The sequence below is a fragment of the Mustela lutreola genome, chromosome 3 (genome assembly GCF_030435805.1).
Source record: "Mustela lutreola isolate mMusLut2 chromosome 3, mMusLut2.pri, whole genome shotgun sequence".
In the NCBI taxonomy this organism is placed as follows: Eukaryota; Metazoa; Chordata; class Mammalia; order Carnivora; family Mustelidae; genus Mustela; species Mustela lutreola.
This window is the reverse complement of record NC_081292.1, coordinates 201,263,619-201,281,601: the sequence shown is the minus strand read 5'-3', so window position 1 is coordinate 201,281,601 and position 17,983 is coordinate 201,263,619. Positions and strand designations below refer to the sequence as shown.

Genomic DNA, 17,983 nt, shown 5'->3' with positions numbered 1-17,983 from the left:
ATTTGGAGCCTAATCTGTAGAAAAATGAAATACCAACGTTGTTGTTAAATTCATTCGACATGCAATAGGTTAGGTACTGCTCACTGTTAATAAAGCATGTAATAGTTATAATTTCTATTTCAAATGAATTTTAAAAGCCTGTAAAACATGGGCAAATGTAGCGCTACATGAAATTTGTTTTAGTATGTGCATCTGCCAGGTGTATTTCTGACGGGATGACAAAGAAATCCCATTGATGGTTAGTCGAATGCATGGCGATGGGTACTGGCAGCCTGGTACCTGGTACCTCGAGGGGGAAAAGCCCAAAGGAGATGCACTCCAATGTATAATGACATGTTCTTATGATCAGATCATCATACTACAAATGGAATAAGATATGCACAACCAGCCAAGGCTAATGTGTGTGAATATGCCAGTGCTCTGCTTTGAAAAGCGCTGTGTAGCCTTGGTTCACAATCAGCTGCTTTATGGCATTTTTGTGGCAGATGCTAAAAATTGACAAAGATGAGGTATAATAGTGAATTAGTTCTGTGTGTTATCTCGGTACACATGATGCTTCTGGTTAATTATAATCCAGTTTCCTCCAAATCACATATGTATCAGAGGGTATACTTTTAATGAATATTTAAACCTAGAAGGGCTCTGTGATGTGTCATGTGGTCAGAAGTCTCATTCCATGTTTGCTTCCCCACAGAATGCCATAGTGTCTATTAAGGAACTGTGTGGACTTCCTCCAACTGCCAGTCTGAAGCAGTGCCTGTTGACCCTGTCCTCTCGGCTCATCACCAGTGACAGTACTCCTTCAGTCTCTCTTGTGATGAAAGACAACTTCCCTTATCTGGAGCCTCTGGGGGCAATTCCAGATGTGCAGAAAAAAATGTTGGCCGCTTATGATCTGGTAGGAAATTGTGACTTTAGATTTCTTATCTGTGTGTGGGGGGAGAGAGGGGTCAGGGAATCAACTGGCAGGAGCTCTTTTGTGGAACTCTGATGAATAAATCACATTGGGGTGGCAGGCAGAGCTGGTCCATTCAGTTCCCTTAAGCCCCAGTGAAGACCTCTGGGGCAATGCTTTGAACCCCAAGCCCCATAGATTACCGACAGAAATTCTCTGCATCAGTAAGGAATGAATTATTAAGTCTTCAAAAACATACACAGTTTCCCATCATCTAAATGACTTTGGCCTGCAACATAACCATTTAATGTGTACCTATAAGAAATGGCCATATGTTTCTCAGGGCTGCCTTGTGATGTTTGGGACAAAATGTTTCTCTGGAATTTATATTTCTTTCTTTCTTTTTTTTTTTTTTTTAAAGATTTTACTTTTTTGAGAGAGAGAGAGGGCACAGAACACAAGTAGGGGGAGGGGCAGAGGCAGAGGAAGAAGCAGACACTCCACTGAGCAGTTAGCCAGATGCAGGGGCTCAATCCCAGGACATTGACTATCATGACCTGAGCGGAAGGCAGACCTTTAACTGACTGAGCCACCCTGGCACCCCTGGAATTTATATTTCTGAGCTAATACTGTTAGATTTTTTAAATATATAATGTGATTTATATAGTAATTAAATTTAATTAAAAATTTAAAAAGATTTTATTTATTTATTTGACAGACAGAGATCACAAGTAGGCCGAGATAGAGGAGGAAGCAGGCTCCCCGTTGAGCAGAGAGCCCAATGTGGGGCTCAATCCCAGGACCCTGGGATCATGACCTGAGCCAAAGGCAAAGGCTTTAACCCACTGAGCCACCCAGGCGCCCCAGTAATTAAATTTAAAAATAATTATATTTTTGCATCTCCTAATTCCATTAAAAAAAATAAGGAACAAATGAAAATCTGGAAAAATTTGTAACAAATACACCAGATAAAGTGTACCTATCTTTAAAATAGAAAATGCACTCAAAAATTGGTAAGAAGGGGTACCTGAGTGGCTCAGTCGGTTAAAGCAGGTGACTCTGGATTGTGGCTCAGGCCATGATCTTAGAGTCTTGGGATGGAGCTCAGAGGGGAGTCTACTTCAGGCTTCTCTCTCTCCCTCTTCACCTCCCCCTGCTTGCTCACTCTTTCTCTCTAAAATAAATCTCTGAAGAAAAAAAAATCAGTAAGAAAAAAAAATATGGAGAAAAATATCTTACATCAGTAAGGTGTTAAGTACAGCTTGATAAAAGAGTACAACACGATCATGGCCTAAAAGTACAGTTTTACTCTTTCAAATAAAAACCTGGAGACCAGCCTTCTAGGATGGAACTTCTGTAAAGTTCTTAGGAACCTAGGCTCCCTCTAGCTTTCTGCTCTGCCATCCTATAGTGTGATCCTTATCCTTGTAGTCCAAAGTGGCTGTTGAAACGCCAACCATAACCTTTGCATTCCAACCACGAAGAATGATGAAGAGGAAATAGAGGGCATATTTTTTGCTTTTAAGGACATTTCTCTGAAATAGCATAGATCATTTTTGCTTATATTTCATCAGCCTAGAATTAATGCATAGCTATACTTAGCTACAAAGGAGAATGGAAAATGTCTTTATTTCAAGGGTCCATGTGTCCGGCTAAAAGTTATCTCTTCTGTTACTAAGAAATAGAGGAGAGTTATTAGGGGATAACAAATATTCTTTGCTTCAGAGGTGAATAAGAAATTCATGTATCTCTTCCACCCCTAAAAAAAAAAGAAAGAAAATCTAAAAACATAAGTAGCCTTAAAATAAGTTTTAAATTAAAGATATTGAAGAAATATAGTGAAATATTCCCTCTCTCATTAGGACTAAAAAATATTATCTCTGATAGAGAATTTAAGGTAATGGATACTTTCATCCATTTACCTCTACTAGGAAAATAAACTGGTATAATTTGGGGGGAGATAAATTTGGCAATATAATTTAAAATGTTTATCCTATGTGATTTATGCATTTGTTTTCTGAGATTTGTTCTAAGGCAATAATACATAATATATTTATGTTTAATAATATCAACATAGAGCTATTAGTTAAGTAAAATACAGTAAACCAATATTATGGACTCTTTTGAAACCACTAAATCATGCATTCGAAGAATATTTAATGGTATGGAAAACTTCTCATAACATATTTTGTGAAAAAGTCCAGCTACAAAAAAATTACACACTCTAGGATATAAGTGTATTTATATGTATACACATCACACATCTAAAATGTTAACAGAATATTTAGAGTGATTATTTTTAAGTAAGGAGAATGAACTTTATTTTCTTGTTTATGCTTTTGTAGTTTTTATTCTATATTTGCGAGCTCTTTACAATGAACCCAACTAATTTCCTTAGTTGAACAAAAAAATAAATATTAAGAAAAAAAAGAATAATATTTTATCCTTAAAAAAATAAGTAGAGGAAAGACATTTGGGATAAACATCCTACAACTGAAAAAGAAAAAAACAAAAACAAAAACCCATAGAATGCATTCTGCTTCTGAATGATCACACCGCTTATAAACTGTACTCCATGGTTGCTGGGGGAAACTTCACCTATTACCTACATCTCATTTTTCATGTAATAAATCTTTTCATCATAAAAGTGGGGCCTGAAAGCTATTCAGTGAGTAGGTATAATTGCCATCTAAGAGGTGAAATTAGGGTACGAGTTGCCATAGAGACAGACAGTTGAAATCACTTATTCCTCCAATTCTCTGTGAAGCTAAGAAAGAAAAATCATTCCTTGGGAGGGGAAGCTGGTCCCCTGGAGCTGGTCTTGGAATAAGCAGAAAAGCACCTGGACTATGTTTGGCCAATTTCCATTTCACATCCCCAAGTGTCCAATGCTATTTTGTTTTTTCAGTTCTATCTGCTGGAGCTAAATCTGGACATCAGCCTTTTCTCATTTGTATTTTTAAAATGCAGTTTGTAATTACAGACATAGCATGGCTTTCCAAACCTTCAGTAAGAGCTACAGTAGAAAGCAGAAATATCATTGAAGATACAATGATACCTTCATTTAGAGTTCCCTATGGAAATGGTTTTTCATATTGGTAGGGAACTGAATATAAATATCCCTATGCTAAACGGTCAACTCAGCAGACCCAGCAAGTGATTGGAAACTCTAATGATGGCTCTGTTGGGTTATTTCTTTTGGGGGTAACGTGGGTGGGAACTTATACAAGTAACGGTATTGGCCTTGAATGTAAAAATATCATTTTTACTTTCGAGGATTTGCACTGTATTGGTCGGCATCTTCAATGCTCTTGATATATCAGTGTTATTATTTATTTTAAAGAAGACTTCTAAAATATTCTGTAGATTGAGTAATCATTTTATTTTAATGATTTATTTTAAAAGATCTTATTTGCTTATTTGTTTGTTTATTTATTTATTTATTTAAGAGAGACAGAGATAGCAAGAGAGAAGGTGAGCAGGGAGGAGAGGGAAGCAGGCTCCCCGCTGAGCAGGGAGCCCAGTGCAAGGCCCATCTCAGGACCCTGGGATCATGACCTGGGCTGAAGGCAGATGCTTTACCAACTGAGCCACTCAGGTGCCCACCATTTTAAAAAACAAGAATTGGATCTTGTCACTTTCCTGCTTAAAATCCTACAGTGGTTTCCCATTAAAATAAAACGGAAACTCCTTACTGTGAAGTTATGATCTGGCCTTGCGTACCTATCTCATTCCCCTCTTCCAAGGTCTCCTGCCTCTCCCAACCTCACCCTCACACTCTCCTGTTCACTACCTGACTGCACCCAACCCACCACATGGCCTTTTTTTTTCTTCCTTCCTTCCTTCCTTCCTTCCTTCCTTCCTTCCTTCCTTCCTTCCTTTCTTCCAAGTTTGTTCCCATCTCTAGGTTATTTTATTTGTGGTTCCCTCTGCCTGAAATATTGTTGCATGAATAGTTGCTTCTTATCCCTTAATTCTTAGCTCAAATATCATATCGTCAGAGACATCTTCCCTTACCACTGTCCCCACCTGTCACTCTGCCATGTAACCTTGTTTTATTTCCATCGTCCTACTTAGCAGGGTTGAAAAACATTTTGCTTGACTTTTTGTTTAATTTCTGTCCTCCTTCACCCTTTGATTTAAATGCACACTCCTGAGGGCACAGACCCTGTCTGTCTTGCTTATTACTCTTACCTCTTGCCTCGAAAACAGGGCTGGCGTGTACTATGTGACCTTTAATGTCAGTTGAATAAAAAGTAAATAGAAGCATTTGTTGTTGGCGAAAATAGTGTAGTTGATCTCTTTATGGTAAATCTTTCAATCTTGTATGTTTTACCTCTGTGACACACACTAACCAAATTGCTCCCTGTCTTAAACATACAGTTAGAAAACCTACAGACTGAGGCAAAACTATGGAATAGTAAAAAGATCAAGGGGCCAGGGGGAGGGCCAGGAGGGGGTGAGGAGGGAGGGATGGATGGGTGGAGCACCGAGGATTTTTACGACACTGAAACTATTCTATATGACGCTGTAATAGTGGATACGTATCATTATGCATTTGTCAAAGCCCATAGAATGTATAATACAAAGAGTTAATCCTAGTGTAAACTCTGGATTTTAGCTAATGACACTCTATCAACATTGGCTCATCAGTTGTTATAAATATAGCGTGCTACAGAAAGATGTTGATAGCAGGAAAACTGGGGATGGGCTTGGAGTGTTTATGGGAATTCTCTGTACTTTCAACTCAGTTTTTACATAAACCTAAAACTTCTCATAAAAATAAAGTCTGAAACAATTCCTTACAGACTATTAAAAGAAAAAAAAAATTTGGATGACTAAGGCAGAAAACAAATCCAGGGTGGCGGTGGTGGTAAGGGGGCAGGTACCCCCAAAATGAGCAGTTTGAATGTTCAACTCAAATCACCTAAATATTTGGATTCCTCAAAAATGGTACTGAACTATATAGATGCCAGCTAAGAGGAAAAGATGTAACCACTAAAAAAAAAGTACAGTACACGTAGAATAAAGAAAGACTTGAACTCATTTCCAGATACAAATTTGGCTTATTTCAGCCTCAAAAGAAACAAATCAGGCAACTAGTAACCTCCATTTACTGAAAATCAACCTGAGTGTATGAAACAATACTACTTATCAACAGGAAATGAAGTGAAGATATTTTAGAAAACATTGACCCGGAGTTCATCTGCACGGGTTTTTGCTAAATTTAGCTTTTCCCTAATGACCTGAGATGGTTCTCTTCCTTACCAAACACTGGTAATATGTGGAAATATATCCTCTTGAGGGTCTTAAAAATTTAGTCTTAAAGGTCATTTTAGTAATTCTATTATAGTATCTGTGTTGACATCAAGAAATCAACCACCAAATATATCCATAGTAGAGTGGGCTTATTTACGTGGCATAATTTCAGAGGACAGCTTTTCCCTATTCCAGATCTTACTAAAACATGCATTTTCTATCTGCTCACTGGTACTTGGAATTTCAAAATTACAACCAATTCCTTTGGTTGAAGACTTTTAAATCTCATTTAAAATGCAAAAAAAAAAAAAAAAGAAAAGAAATTTCTGTGAATAATAACACATTGAACTATCAGTAATTGGTAGTTTTGAATGAATTTAAGAGCTCCTGTCCTACCCGGGATTTTTACCTGGGAAAAGGAAGAGATCTTAATGACAGAGTGTTCCCCGAGTCTGGGTTAGGTCAGAGTGGGGTTGCTTAAAGAATTACAATTTGTCCTGAGAACTACGATCTCCCTCTGACTCCGAATACGGATGCAGCTATGTTTGATATTCAGGGCAGCAGAAGCAGAGGTGATTTTGCTGTTATCAGATACATGTCCCAGCCGAGGTGGGATGTGACAGCTTCTGAAAAGCACTAAAGCAAACTGGGAACATTATTAATCAGTAACTGAAGGAAGTAGAACAAGGCGTAAAAGCTGAAGATAGAGTTGATGCCTCCTTCCCGGACCAAAGACACACAGCGGAGGGCCATTGGCCTTACACTCCCTGTACTACTGTTTCGGTGCCTCTATATGGCCTTTAGGATGGATTTTCAGAAACTGTATTAAGAATTTCATTGAAAACCAGGGTATCATTTCTAAGAGGCCCGTCCCTTGATTGCCTTGTGATTTCCCCTCAGGTCTTTGAAAGAGCAGGCTTCCCTTCCTCACTCTGGCTTTTCACTTTCTCTAAGAAAATATCCACTGAACTAGGCAATGCGGTCATAGAGTCACTCACTGCCCAGTCTTTTAAGGTTGCCCATGCAGTGTTTTAATTTACAATTCAATATTAATGAGATCCATTGTTTCTTTCCTCGTGGTTTTTCTCAGAGGTATCCATTTCCTTTTTCTTTCTTTCCTCTTTCCTTCCTCCCTCCCTCCTTCTCTCTCTCTTTCCCTTCCTTCCTTCCTTCCTTCCTTCTTTTTTGTACCCCTTTTCTTACATTGTCTTAGCTAAGTTTCTTACCAGACTCTCTTCTCCCCCTGCTTGAGGTTTTCAGCCGACGGACTTGTCTTCATTTAGTCTCTACCTTTCCCTCTTTCAACAATTGGAATAATCATCCTCAAATTCTTTGATTTTTTTAACCTAGACTTGTCTTCACCCTTCCACAGTGCTGGCTGTTTTCCAGTCTCTCTGTGGGAACGTCGCCTTTACTCACGCTGCGGTGTTTTCCATCTCCTTTGCATTTTCCATCCTTTGCGTTTCCATTCTGTAGCCCCTAGAAGGCCTTCCGAGCCTTAATTCCCTCTCCACCAATCTAAGTCCAGATCTTTGTCCTGATTTCTCACAAAACTGACATTAAAAAAGATTCATTTATTGAGCTTATTCATAACATTCAATGCATCTCAAATATAAAGAACTTTAGTAGATTTTGTGCAATACACAGATGAGCAAACAGAGACAGGTATCAGCATAGAGAGCCAGATGCAAACCTTGACAGCTCTTTGACTCCAGACAAACATAAATAAAATGAAATGAGAATGTGTATATTTTCTGATCATAAAACAACACTTTCTCTTCTCATGTATCACTTTGTATATGTCATTAGGGTTTTTTTTTAAAATATTTTATTTATTTATTTGATAGACAGAGATTATAGGTAGGGAGAGAGAAAGGCATAGAGAGAAGGGGGAAGCGGGCTCCCTGCTGAGCAGAGAGGGCTCAGGGCTCGATCCCAGGACCTTGAGATCATGACCCAAGTGAAGACAGAGGCTTAACCCACTGAGCCACCCAGGGACCCCCTGTCATTAGGTTTTTGATTAGTCAACTCAACAAACATTTTGGATACCTGTTACTGTACAAGTTGCTAGAGAGATGAAATGCTCTGAATTAAAATTTCTATCCTTTAGGAACAGAAGTCCTGGTAGGAAAGCAGGACTTTCTCCTAAAAAGGGCAGGAACAGGTGCATGTGGGTGGCTCAGATGGTTAAGCATCTGCCTTTAGCTCTGGTCATGATCTGTAGGTCCTGGGGATGGAGCCCCATGTTGGGCTCCCAACTCAGTGGGGAGTCTGCTTCTCCCTCTCCCTCTGCTTCTCCCCCTGATTGTGCTCTCTCTGTTTCTCTTTCTTTCTCTTGCAAATGAATAAATAAAATCTTAAAAAAAAATTTTAAAAGGGCAGGAACGGAGACATACAAGGTCCAGATAGTGGAGCAGATGATATTTTATGTCCAGAGCAGGATGGAGTCTGAGGACTTTGAGTACTATGATGCACTTTTCACAGTGACTTGTAATAGACCACTCCCCAAATTCCACTCCATGCTCAGCGGAGTTGATTTACAAAGAACTTTTTAAAAAATTCTCTCTTGAATGTTCTTATTTTCACTCACCACCCCGTTCTGTAAAGAGGACCCACAAAGGTTGTTCAGGACCTTCTGGCATTTTTGTCCAATGTCTACTCCAGTGCACTAAGCGGGTGATTCAAGGACCTATGGTCCTCATTACTCTTGGGCAGCACATTCTCAGGTTATGATAGATCCTTTATAAGGAGTAGCAGATGCAAGTGAGAAGTCCCTAGTTACAACTAATTTTATTTTATTTTATTATTTTTTTAAGATTTTATTTATTTATTTATTTATTTGACAGAGATCACAAGTAGGCAGAGAGGCTGGCAGAGAGAGAGGAGGAAGCAGGCTCCCTGCTGAGCAGAGAGCCCGATGCGGGGCTTGATCCCAGGACCCTGAGATCATGACCTGAGCCAAAGGCAGAGGCTTAACCCACTGAGCCACTCAGGCACCCCGATTTACAACTAATTTTTAAAAGAAAAATACTGTCTAACCTTTATATAACTTTTTTCTTTAGATAGCTGAATTTTACTTTTCTAATGTTCCTACCTGTCTACTTTTTCATGCATCATCAAGAAGTAATTGCTTTACGTATTTGGGCTTTTTCAGTGTTTTAAATTAATGTGAAAACTTTTGGGTAATTAGTATTTTGAATACAACATTCAGAAGTGGAATAGTTACAGGAGATCATAAGTGTAAAAATAAACACAAAGTGTTCTCTGAGGGTGACTTCTGTGCTGAATTATTTAACATTAACATAAAAGTTAAAACTTTATTATGGTAAGAGCAACAGATTTTCTGGAGATTAAAGAGAAATCAAAGCAATGTAGAGAACATGGGTCAAGGGTTATTTAATTTTTTACTAAGTCAGTTGGGGTATGATTTGGAGAGTAGTTGATTATGTTAGCATGACCAGGATTCTAGTGAAAATAGCTAATTGCTATCTTTAATTAGTCTTGCAGTGGAATCAGTACATTGGTAGGTATCAGTTCATCCATCCATAATGGGTTGGACTAAATACATTCTCTTCTGTCAGTGTTATTACAAAGATATATTGAAGCTCGGGATATGGAAAAGATGTGGTATATCTCCAGTTTCCCCATGCAGTTTTGCTTATTGAAATCAATTTAAATTGAAATTAGTAAGTCATAGACACTCTTCTTCCATCACTCTCTCATTGTGAAGTTTGTGTGGAACTTTATATCAGTCCGCATCTCAGAAAGTATGTTGGCTTGTATAGTAATGGAATGCAGAAAAAGAACAGCCTGCTGGCAGGTGCCAAAATAGAGCTGGTTATTGATAAATAAGATATCATATACTTAGTGCACCGAAACTCCCTCTAATTGTGGCTGTGGCAATGTCTTCTGGTACATTTTTTGTGTATTGGGGAAATTGTCAGCATCTCAAAGGTTGTTAGGATTTCCGCTTGGTACCAGGGTCCTAAGAACCCTGGACAACAAACTGGCTGCATTATAGGCTGTATTCACATTTCATGTGTCTTCAAATTTTGCTTTGCATTTCTGAATGCTCAAGTGAAAATTCTAGAGATGGTTCATGATGGTTAGTAACCTGATAATTTTATGAATGAACTTAATGTTAATCATAGTGGGCTAAAAGTAATCATTTTTAATGATTATTCAAGATATAGCCAAACACTATATCTTGGAAGTAGAACAACTGAAGAAAAGGTGAGATAATCCCTTTATCCAGAAAGCAGCTCCCTGAAGTAAATCCTGTCAATATCATGGATGTGGAGACAAATATCCTTTGACCTGCTCTGTGTGAGCTCTCTTGTCCTATGCCATCTTAATTCAGGCTTGGAAATGTGACTCAGAGCTAGTCCCAGGATAGAGAATACTTTGTTGTATACATCAAATGCAGTGAACTTCCAGTGAGCTTGCAAATGTTCTGGCCTTGTGTGTATACCTGTTTCACCAAAAAGTAACAGTTTCCATAGGATTGACTTTGCTTAAAAGCAAAAGATGCCAATTTATTAATAGTTCATCTGATTTAAAAATTTTAAGGACATTAAAAATTAAAGGAAATTATCTTCATTCTAGTTGGCAAATATATATGTAACAGCAATCGGATTTTAAAAGGTGTTGAGTTTGATCAAATTTAGGTCTTATTTTAAATTATCTACAGAATTAAAACTCAAACCCAGTGTTTTGTTAGAAGGAAGGTAAGGGATAGTTTAATTATTTCAGTCTTCTTAAGAGGAGAGAACAAAATAGGTCTAGAGCAGATGGGCATATTCTTAAGTAATTAACTTTCCAAATTAGATAACTCCTTACTGAAAGAGCAGTGGATGCCTCTGAGTACATTTCTTTCTAGGCTTGGTAGGAAGACTATGTGGTTGGTGCCTTTTGCAAATTAGACTTAGAAGGTGAAGGAGTCAGGGCAAAATATAATTTTATGATACTTTACTCGGCAAATTTTACATTATTAATGTTTGTCACTGACCTTTACTTGCAATAGAAATTCTATATTTTAAAATGATTTCAGTATCACAATTCATAAAGCTTAGATCTTTTCTTCAAGAGCCTGAGTTCTAGTCTAAACTATTTCACTCACCAGTGAAATAGTTATAACACATAAGTTAAAACTTTCAGGAAAGTCCATCTGGGGCTCATTTTTTTCCTGATAGGTGGTCCTTATGGTGTTTCTAAATATAAGGTTCTGTGATTCTAGGAATTTGGATATAATCAGGAGAAATTTGGAATCTATGGAAGATTTATGAGTCTTGGTGTGACGAGAGTTCATCTTTTCAGTACCATTCAATAGTTCATTGACTCTGCAGTGACCCTAGGCAATTCCTTATTGAGAAGAGCTGAAAGGACAGCTTAGTCACTTTCATCCACTTCTGAGTAAAAGCATTACTTCCCCTTCAGTAAAACTTTTGTTTTAAATAAGTGATTTTGATCTTAACTGACAACTTTACACAACCTTGTTCAGGACAGGTCTAATGCTTAAAGTAATGCTAATCTTTTTCCAGGTAAGACCTCTAATCTTTTATTTTTTATTTGTTTGACAGAGAGATGGAGAGAGAGAGTTCACAAGTGGGCAGGGAGAGGGGAAAGCAGGCACTCTGCTGAGCAGAGAGCTGGATGTGGGGCTTGATCCCAGGACCCTGAGATGGTGACCTGGAGCCAAAGGCAGAGGCTTAACCCACTGAACCACCAGGTGCCCTAGTCCACTAATTCTTTTAGACTCAAAGCCTTAGTAAGTAAGTAAGATCCATTAGGAGATATTCATGTGACAGAACCAAACAAAAGCTCTTTGTATTACCACAACAAGTTGCAAAGGCAACTGGGAGCTAAGGCGGAGACGTCAGATATGTAAATCCAGGACACTCCCAGATTCAATGGAGTCAACCCAGCCTTCACTTGCTAAATACACTAATTACCCAGCTCTGGGATTATAGGAGGACCTGCTTCTCACCTTCTCTCCTTGGCTTTAGCACTTTATATTTCATTTATGGCAGGATCTGTAGAGACCTAGGAAGAAGATTAAATTCAAATGGATTGTTTTTCCTTCTTTACAACTTAGATAAACCAATGGGAGAGGTTGAAATTGTTGATTTAAATGTGGTTGGGAGAAAAAATAATGAATACTGTTATGCTGAAAATAAATTAAAAAAAATGTGGTTAGGAATTTTTGGTGTAAAAAAATTACACCATCCATCTTGGTGTAATTGGCCATCCATCTTGTCTTCTCTACAACTACTAATACTTGAAAGTTGCAGAAATAGAATAAAATTGTTTTTTCTAAGTGCAATGAAAGCTGTTACCAAAAGCTCTCATGAGAGGAGTCCATTTGAGTAGTGACTTTAAGTTAATGATGAGTATTTTAGAGTAATACTTATGAATCTTATTACTAAAGGATTTCAGGTTATCTTCTAAGTAATCTCATAGGGATGCTCTTCTATGTTGAAAATTAAATCATACTTGACTAGCTCTTTACAAAGTGATCTCTTAGACAAGGGAAAAAACAAGCTTCTTACTATAAGGTTAACAAATATTTACTTGGGGGATTTTGAAGAGAACTTGAATCATGGGATTTGTTGAATGTTTTGGTTCTCGATTTAATTTACCTTAAATAAGTAATAAAGTTTATTTATTTGTTTTAAAGATTTATTTGAAAGAGAGACAGAGTCAGAGACAGCAAGCAGTGAGGAGAGGAAGGAGAGAAACTCGAGCAGACTCCTTGTTGAGCACAGAGCTCAGCTTGGGCTCCATCCCGTTACTCTGAGATCATGACTTGAACCAAAACCAAGAGTCGGATGCTCAACTGACTGAGGCAACCAGGTGCCCTAGTAATAAAGTTTAAAAATTCATTGTATTTTCTAATACTTGAGTAATACATTGACTATAGGTATAATCCTCTTAAAAGCTTTGTATTTATTTGAAAGTCAACTCATGCAAGATTATAGAAAAATGGAGAAATCTAGAAAAAAGACTAGAGATAAAAAGAGAAATAAGAGTTCCAAAAGACAGGGATGCCTGGGTGGCATAGTCAGTTAAGTGTCCGACACTGGCTCCAGGCTTAGCATGAGGTCTGCTCAAAGACTCTGTCCCTCTCCCTCTGCCTATTCCCTCCAACTCTCTCTCAAAGAAAAATCTTAAAAAAAAAAAAAAAAAAAAAAGAAAAGTTCTAAAAGACAAGTATAGGTTTGAGAAATGATTAATAGTAAATAAAATACTATATTGTGGGTAATTGATACGTAGAAGAAATAAATATCCCACAGTGAAAAGGGGAAAAGTGATGATATAAATGAATTGATGACTATGTGGCTGTAAGGGTGAATAAGTCCCGGATATACTGGGATTATGGGATCACAATTTCCTGGGGCAAATGAAGGCTGGGAGATAATGTAAGTAAATAATTGCAGTTTGAAGTAGAAAATAAGAAATTTTATAAACAGACTAAAAAATAGAATGTTGGAATATGGAGGCGAGAGGGAGAGGGAAATCAGGGCAGCGGTGGAAGGGGGGGCACTGAAATGGGCTTGAAAGCTGGTAAGATTTTTGACTTAAGAAGACTTATCTAGTAGTAAGAAATGTGTAGAAGGAGGAACAAGTAGGGTCTGTATTTGGAGAAGCGCGATTCGTATAGGGTTCTAGGAGGATTAGGAAGCCATGGGGGGAAAAGCTGCTGAGGCAAATGGGAAGACTTGAATTCTGGTTTAAAATTTTTTTTACTTCCTTCAATAGGCAAAGGAGAAAATGATAAAGCCAGGAAGTAACCAGTGCTATGTTTTTGGAAGATGATTCTGAAGGTAGTATTGAGAAAGAGTAAGGTGGGAAGAACCAGAACCTGCCAGTAGCTGAGCAGGGATTCAAAGCCACCTCTGAGTGCCTTCAAGAGAGCTTTGTGAGCATTTGAAGAAAATAGGAGATATTTCTTTTCTTTTCTTTCCTTTTTTTTTTTTTTTTTTTTTTTTTGGCTAGAGTTGGGGTGGGAATCGGTGAATGAGATGAAGAGCATATTTTTAATGATGACATTTGAGATGCAACTAGAATTTGACAGATGGTCCAGAGAGTGGACTTAAACCAGGAGTGTTATGATTAAAGAAGGAAACAAAGGGATAAAAGTGGCAGGTTAGGCAAATCTTGGTGATTGACAAAATGTAGGAGCTTATCTTCTGGATGCAGTGAGGCAAAGAGAATGTTGGAGATCTGAACCTGGATGTCTGGATGAGACAGAGAATGCTGGAAATTACAGGCACAGGTATCTGGTAGTCTAAGCATCTCTACCTCATTTGTTCTCTGCATATAACAAAGGGATGATTAAAGGAGTAAATGAGGGGTTTGGTTATAAAAGGAAGGGTAAGCGGTAGAGAAGCAACAGTAGATGGTGAGCACCCCAACAATAGCAACAGCGCAAAGCTGTCATTACTCCCAGGCCTAAAGGAGAAGGGGAGGGAGCCATTCAGGCACACAGTCATATCTGCACTGGGCAGAGAGGGGCCACTCGACAGGAGCTGTGGTCTTGTAGAGAGGAAGCTATGGAGCCACAGTCCAACAGGGAGGGAATGGTCAATGGAGTAACCATCCTAAGCCTTCTCTCTTCCTGCCTCCTGCCGTGATCCCTTGCTGATGGGTTCCCTTGGCCATCCCAACAGAAGTCACAGGCAAGGGAGCCTGCTTGATGCTACCTGCAGAGACCAACCTCCCCAGCACGGAGCATGACAGAGAGTGGATCTGGAGGGGTGAATAGAGAGGACCCAGCATAGGCAACTCCTCAGTAAAAATTTGAGAATGTGTTCATTTGTAAATGATATAAACTTAATAACATAACAACGTATACAGTAAAAACCAAATCAGGAATAGAAATTAGCATTGGATTTTAAAAGTTTTACTTAAAAATAATAGAAATAAATCTTTTTGCTCTTCTAATGTAATTGGATACATTGATCTGATCCCACTGTCACCGTTTTCACGTGTGTGTGTTGCTGAGGAAGAAATCATGCTGCGAGTGGAATGAGGAGAGGCTCTGCCATCTTCGCGTTTGTGCTTGTGCTTGGGTGATCTTCATCTTCTCAGGAATCCGTACTGGGAAGGTTTCGTTTATTTAGGACAAGACACTATAAATAGTATTGCTCAACTACTTTGCAGGCATATGTAAGTTGTGATATTCTGGAAGAAACCAATAAATGAGGCTGCGGTGAGCCCTTCTTCCGTGTGCAACTCCCTTCTTCCTTGTCTTTTTTCACTTACCACAGTGGAGACACCTGATCTTGACTTGGCAAGGGCAGGGTCAACCTGTAAAAGCTTAATTTCTGTTCTAGTTTTACAGATAAAATAAACCGGAATAAAAGTCCTTATCGTTTCTTCTCATACCTCGAAGTATTATCTTGGGCTCCCTGCCCCAGAGTGCACGTACCTCCCTACTTCGGAAACTGCTGTGGTAGTCCATTGAAAGTATGGATCTGGAATTTAGAAGAGGGGGCAGTGTTGGGAACACCAGCTTTGAAATGATCTGCATGAGAATAATATTTCATAGCTCTAGAAATGGATGAAATTACTCTGAGGAGAGAAGAGTGAAAGGAAAGAACGGAGAGCTGAGGCCAGGCAGCTCAAAAGATTCCTACATGTAGAGATATGAAAAAGGAGAAAGAGGTCGTACAGGCGTCAGAGAAAAAGTGAAGCTGAAAAAGAAATGCGCCCAAGAAATCAAGAAGGAGTAATGATCAGAGATGTCAGCTGCTGAGTTGGGAGTGAATGAAGACAGAGGATGGGCCAGGATGTAGTTGATGAGGCCAAGGTTAAACTTGAAGTTCTTGATTGAGTCTTGCTTGAGTCAAAGCAATGAGTGTGGGCTAATTTTTTAAAGGAGGATTAGTGGCCAGTAGAATATTTTGTTATTGTTTCTGTTTGCTTACTTTAAAATAAGAAGTGTAGGGAGAAGGGAAAACGTCAGGAGAGAGGTAGAGATTTCGGATGAAAAAAGAAGGGGTCATTAGGAATGGATTCCTGAGGGAAGTAGTGGAGGTGGGATTGAACCTCTAGGCTACCTCTAGGCAGAAGAGGTAGCCATAGTAAAGATGACACTTCCTTTCAAGGTTATTAGAAAGAGGGTATGGTGTTTTGGATGAAGGAAGTATATTCCTTTTATGATCAACACTGAGGAGATATTTAGTAATATACTGCAAAGAAAACTGGCCACAAATCAATAAAGAGGGTTTTTTTTTTTTTTTTTTCTTTAAGTCAAAGAATATATTCTCTACTGAAAGCAAAACCAAGAGAAATGAGAGTTAAGATGTCAGGCAAGATATCATCAAAGGAAATTATCAATCCTATTATTTTTGGGTTTTTCTTAAAAAGGATAAATTTGAATCTTGTTGAAATGAATTGATTATGGGCATGCCCTCGTGTTTTTCCTGACAGGCTGGGCCAGGTGACTTTGAAAATGCCGTATTTCAGGCTCAAAAGATAGCATGTATGTGAAGGCATGCATTCTCTCAAGGAATATGGCCAGGCCAGACAAAATCAGAGGGGTGCTATTTTTTCATGAAAGTAAGTGGATACAAGGTAACTGGGGGGTTAATTCCAGCACCATCATTAATTAGCTCTATTTTTTAGACAAGAATCTTAATTCCTGTAAGATTTCACTTCACTTCACTTCACTTCTCACTTCACTTCACTTCACGTTTCCCTCCCTCCCTTCCTTCCTTCCTTCCTTCCTTCCAAAATTAAGGGGGTGGTCGTGATACCTAAGATTCTTTTGGTCTTAAAATTAAATGATTATAAAAATGTATATTATATTACCTATTTTGCTTATGGTAAAGTCACAAAATGTGTCCATTATTTATGAATGTCTCCCTTGCTTGAGTTTTGTAAAAACATTTTGTCTACTACTTAGCTATGGCAACATATGATAACTTTTGAAAGTATAATAAAACTCAGTTGATGTTACATGCATGGATTCTAAGCTTAGAAAAGACTAAATCAGATGGCCCTCATATTAAATCTTTCTCTGCTTGTAAATTTTATTCACTTGGAAGCTGCAGTAAGTCAGGCTACTGTTAGGGATTTAGTAAATTGTTACTCACTAACCTTCCACTTCCTCTTGGGAGTTGAAAGCATTAATGCAGTTAAAATGTGTGACTCAGTCTAGACCTTCATGGGTATCTACTTTTATAGTTTTGATGGTCAATTTAACCCTCCAAATAACTTACTTTGAACTGCCACTTTAGGCAGAAAATATGAGTAACTCAATTTTGTTTGGTTGAATTAATTATCATATTCCATTCATCCATTTCGGCAGACATCCCTGCTGGACTCTGAGTTCCATGGAGATAGAAATATGTCTGGTTTTGCTCCTTAATGGCTCATACCCTTTATACTTGCCACAGTGCTTACACATAGTGTCTGCTCAGTAGATAATTATTAAATGAATGAATTGTATGATTTTACTCCTATAGAGTTGTTAGGCATTAAAAACATGTGATTCAATATTCTTTTCTATTTGAAAATATGTAATCATAAACCACTTTAGATTGTCAGTGATTGTAGAAGACTACAATCTGTTCAACAGCATTTAATTGTGAAAAAAGTCTTACCCAAAACCTTTATGTCCACTTTGGCTTCTGCCTTGAATTCCCTTCAGAATATTCTGACGGACAAAATGCAGAGTAGCAGGTGAAATGGGAAAATGCTTACCTAGAGGAGAAGAGCTGCTGGATGTCACGAAGTGTTGGTTTGTCTGATGGATACCTTTCTTCAGTTCCTTCTGCAGAAGCGCCCCAATCCCCTGTTATCCTGATCACAACTTCTTTACCA

General features: G+C 38.3%; 1 protein-coding gene across 2 annotated transcripts in view; it reads left to right on the top strand.

The window, feature by feature from the left end:
* PLCL1 (phospholipase C like 1 (inactive)) overlaps positions 1-17,983 on the top strand; it is a 369,301-nt gene that overhangs the window by 274,859 nt on the left and 76,459 nt on the right. For both annotated transcript variants that reach the window (XM_059168493.1, XM_059168492.1), the window contains exon 3: positions 695-898. In XM_059168493.1, the coding sequence (XP_059024476.1) occupies positions 695-898 (204 nt within the window). The remainder of the gene's footprint in view (positions 1-694; positions 899-17,983) is intronic.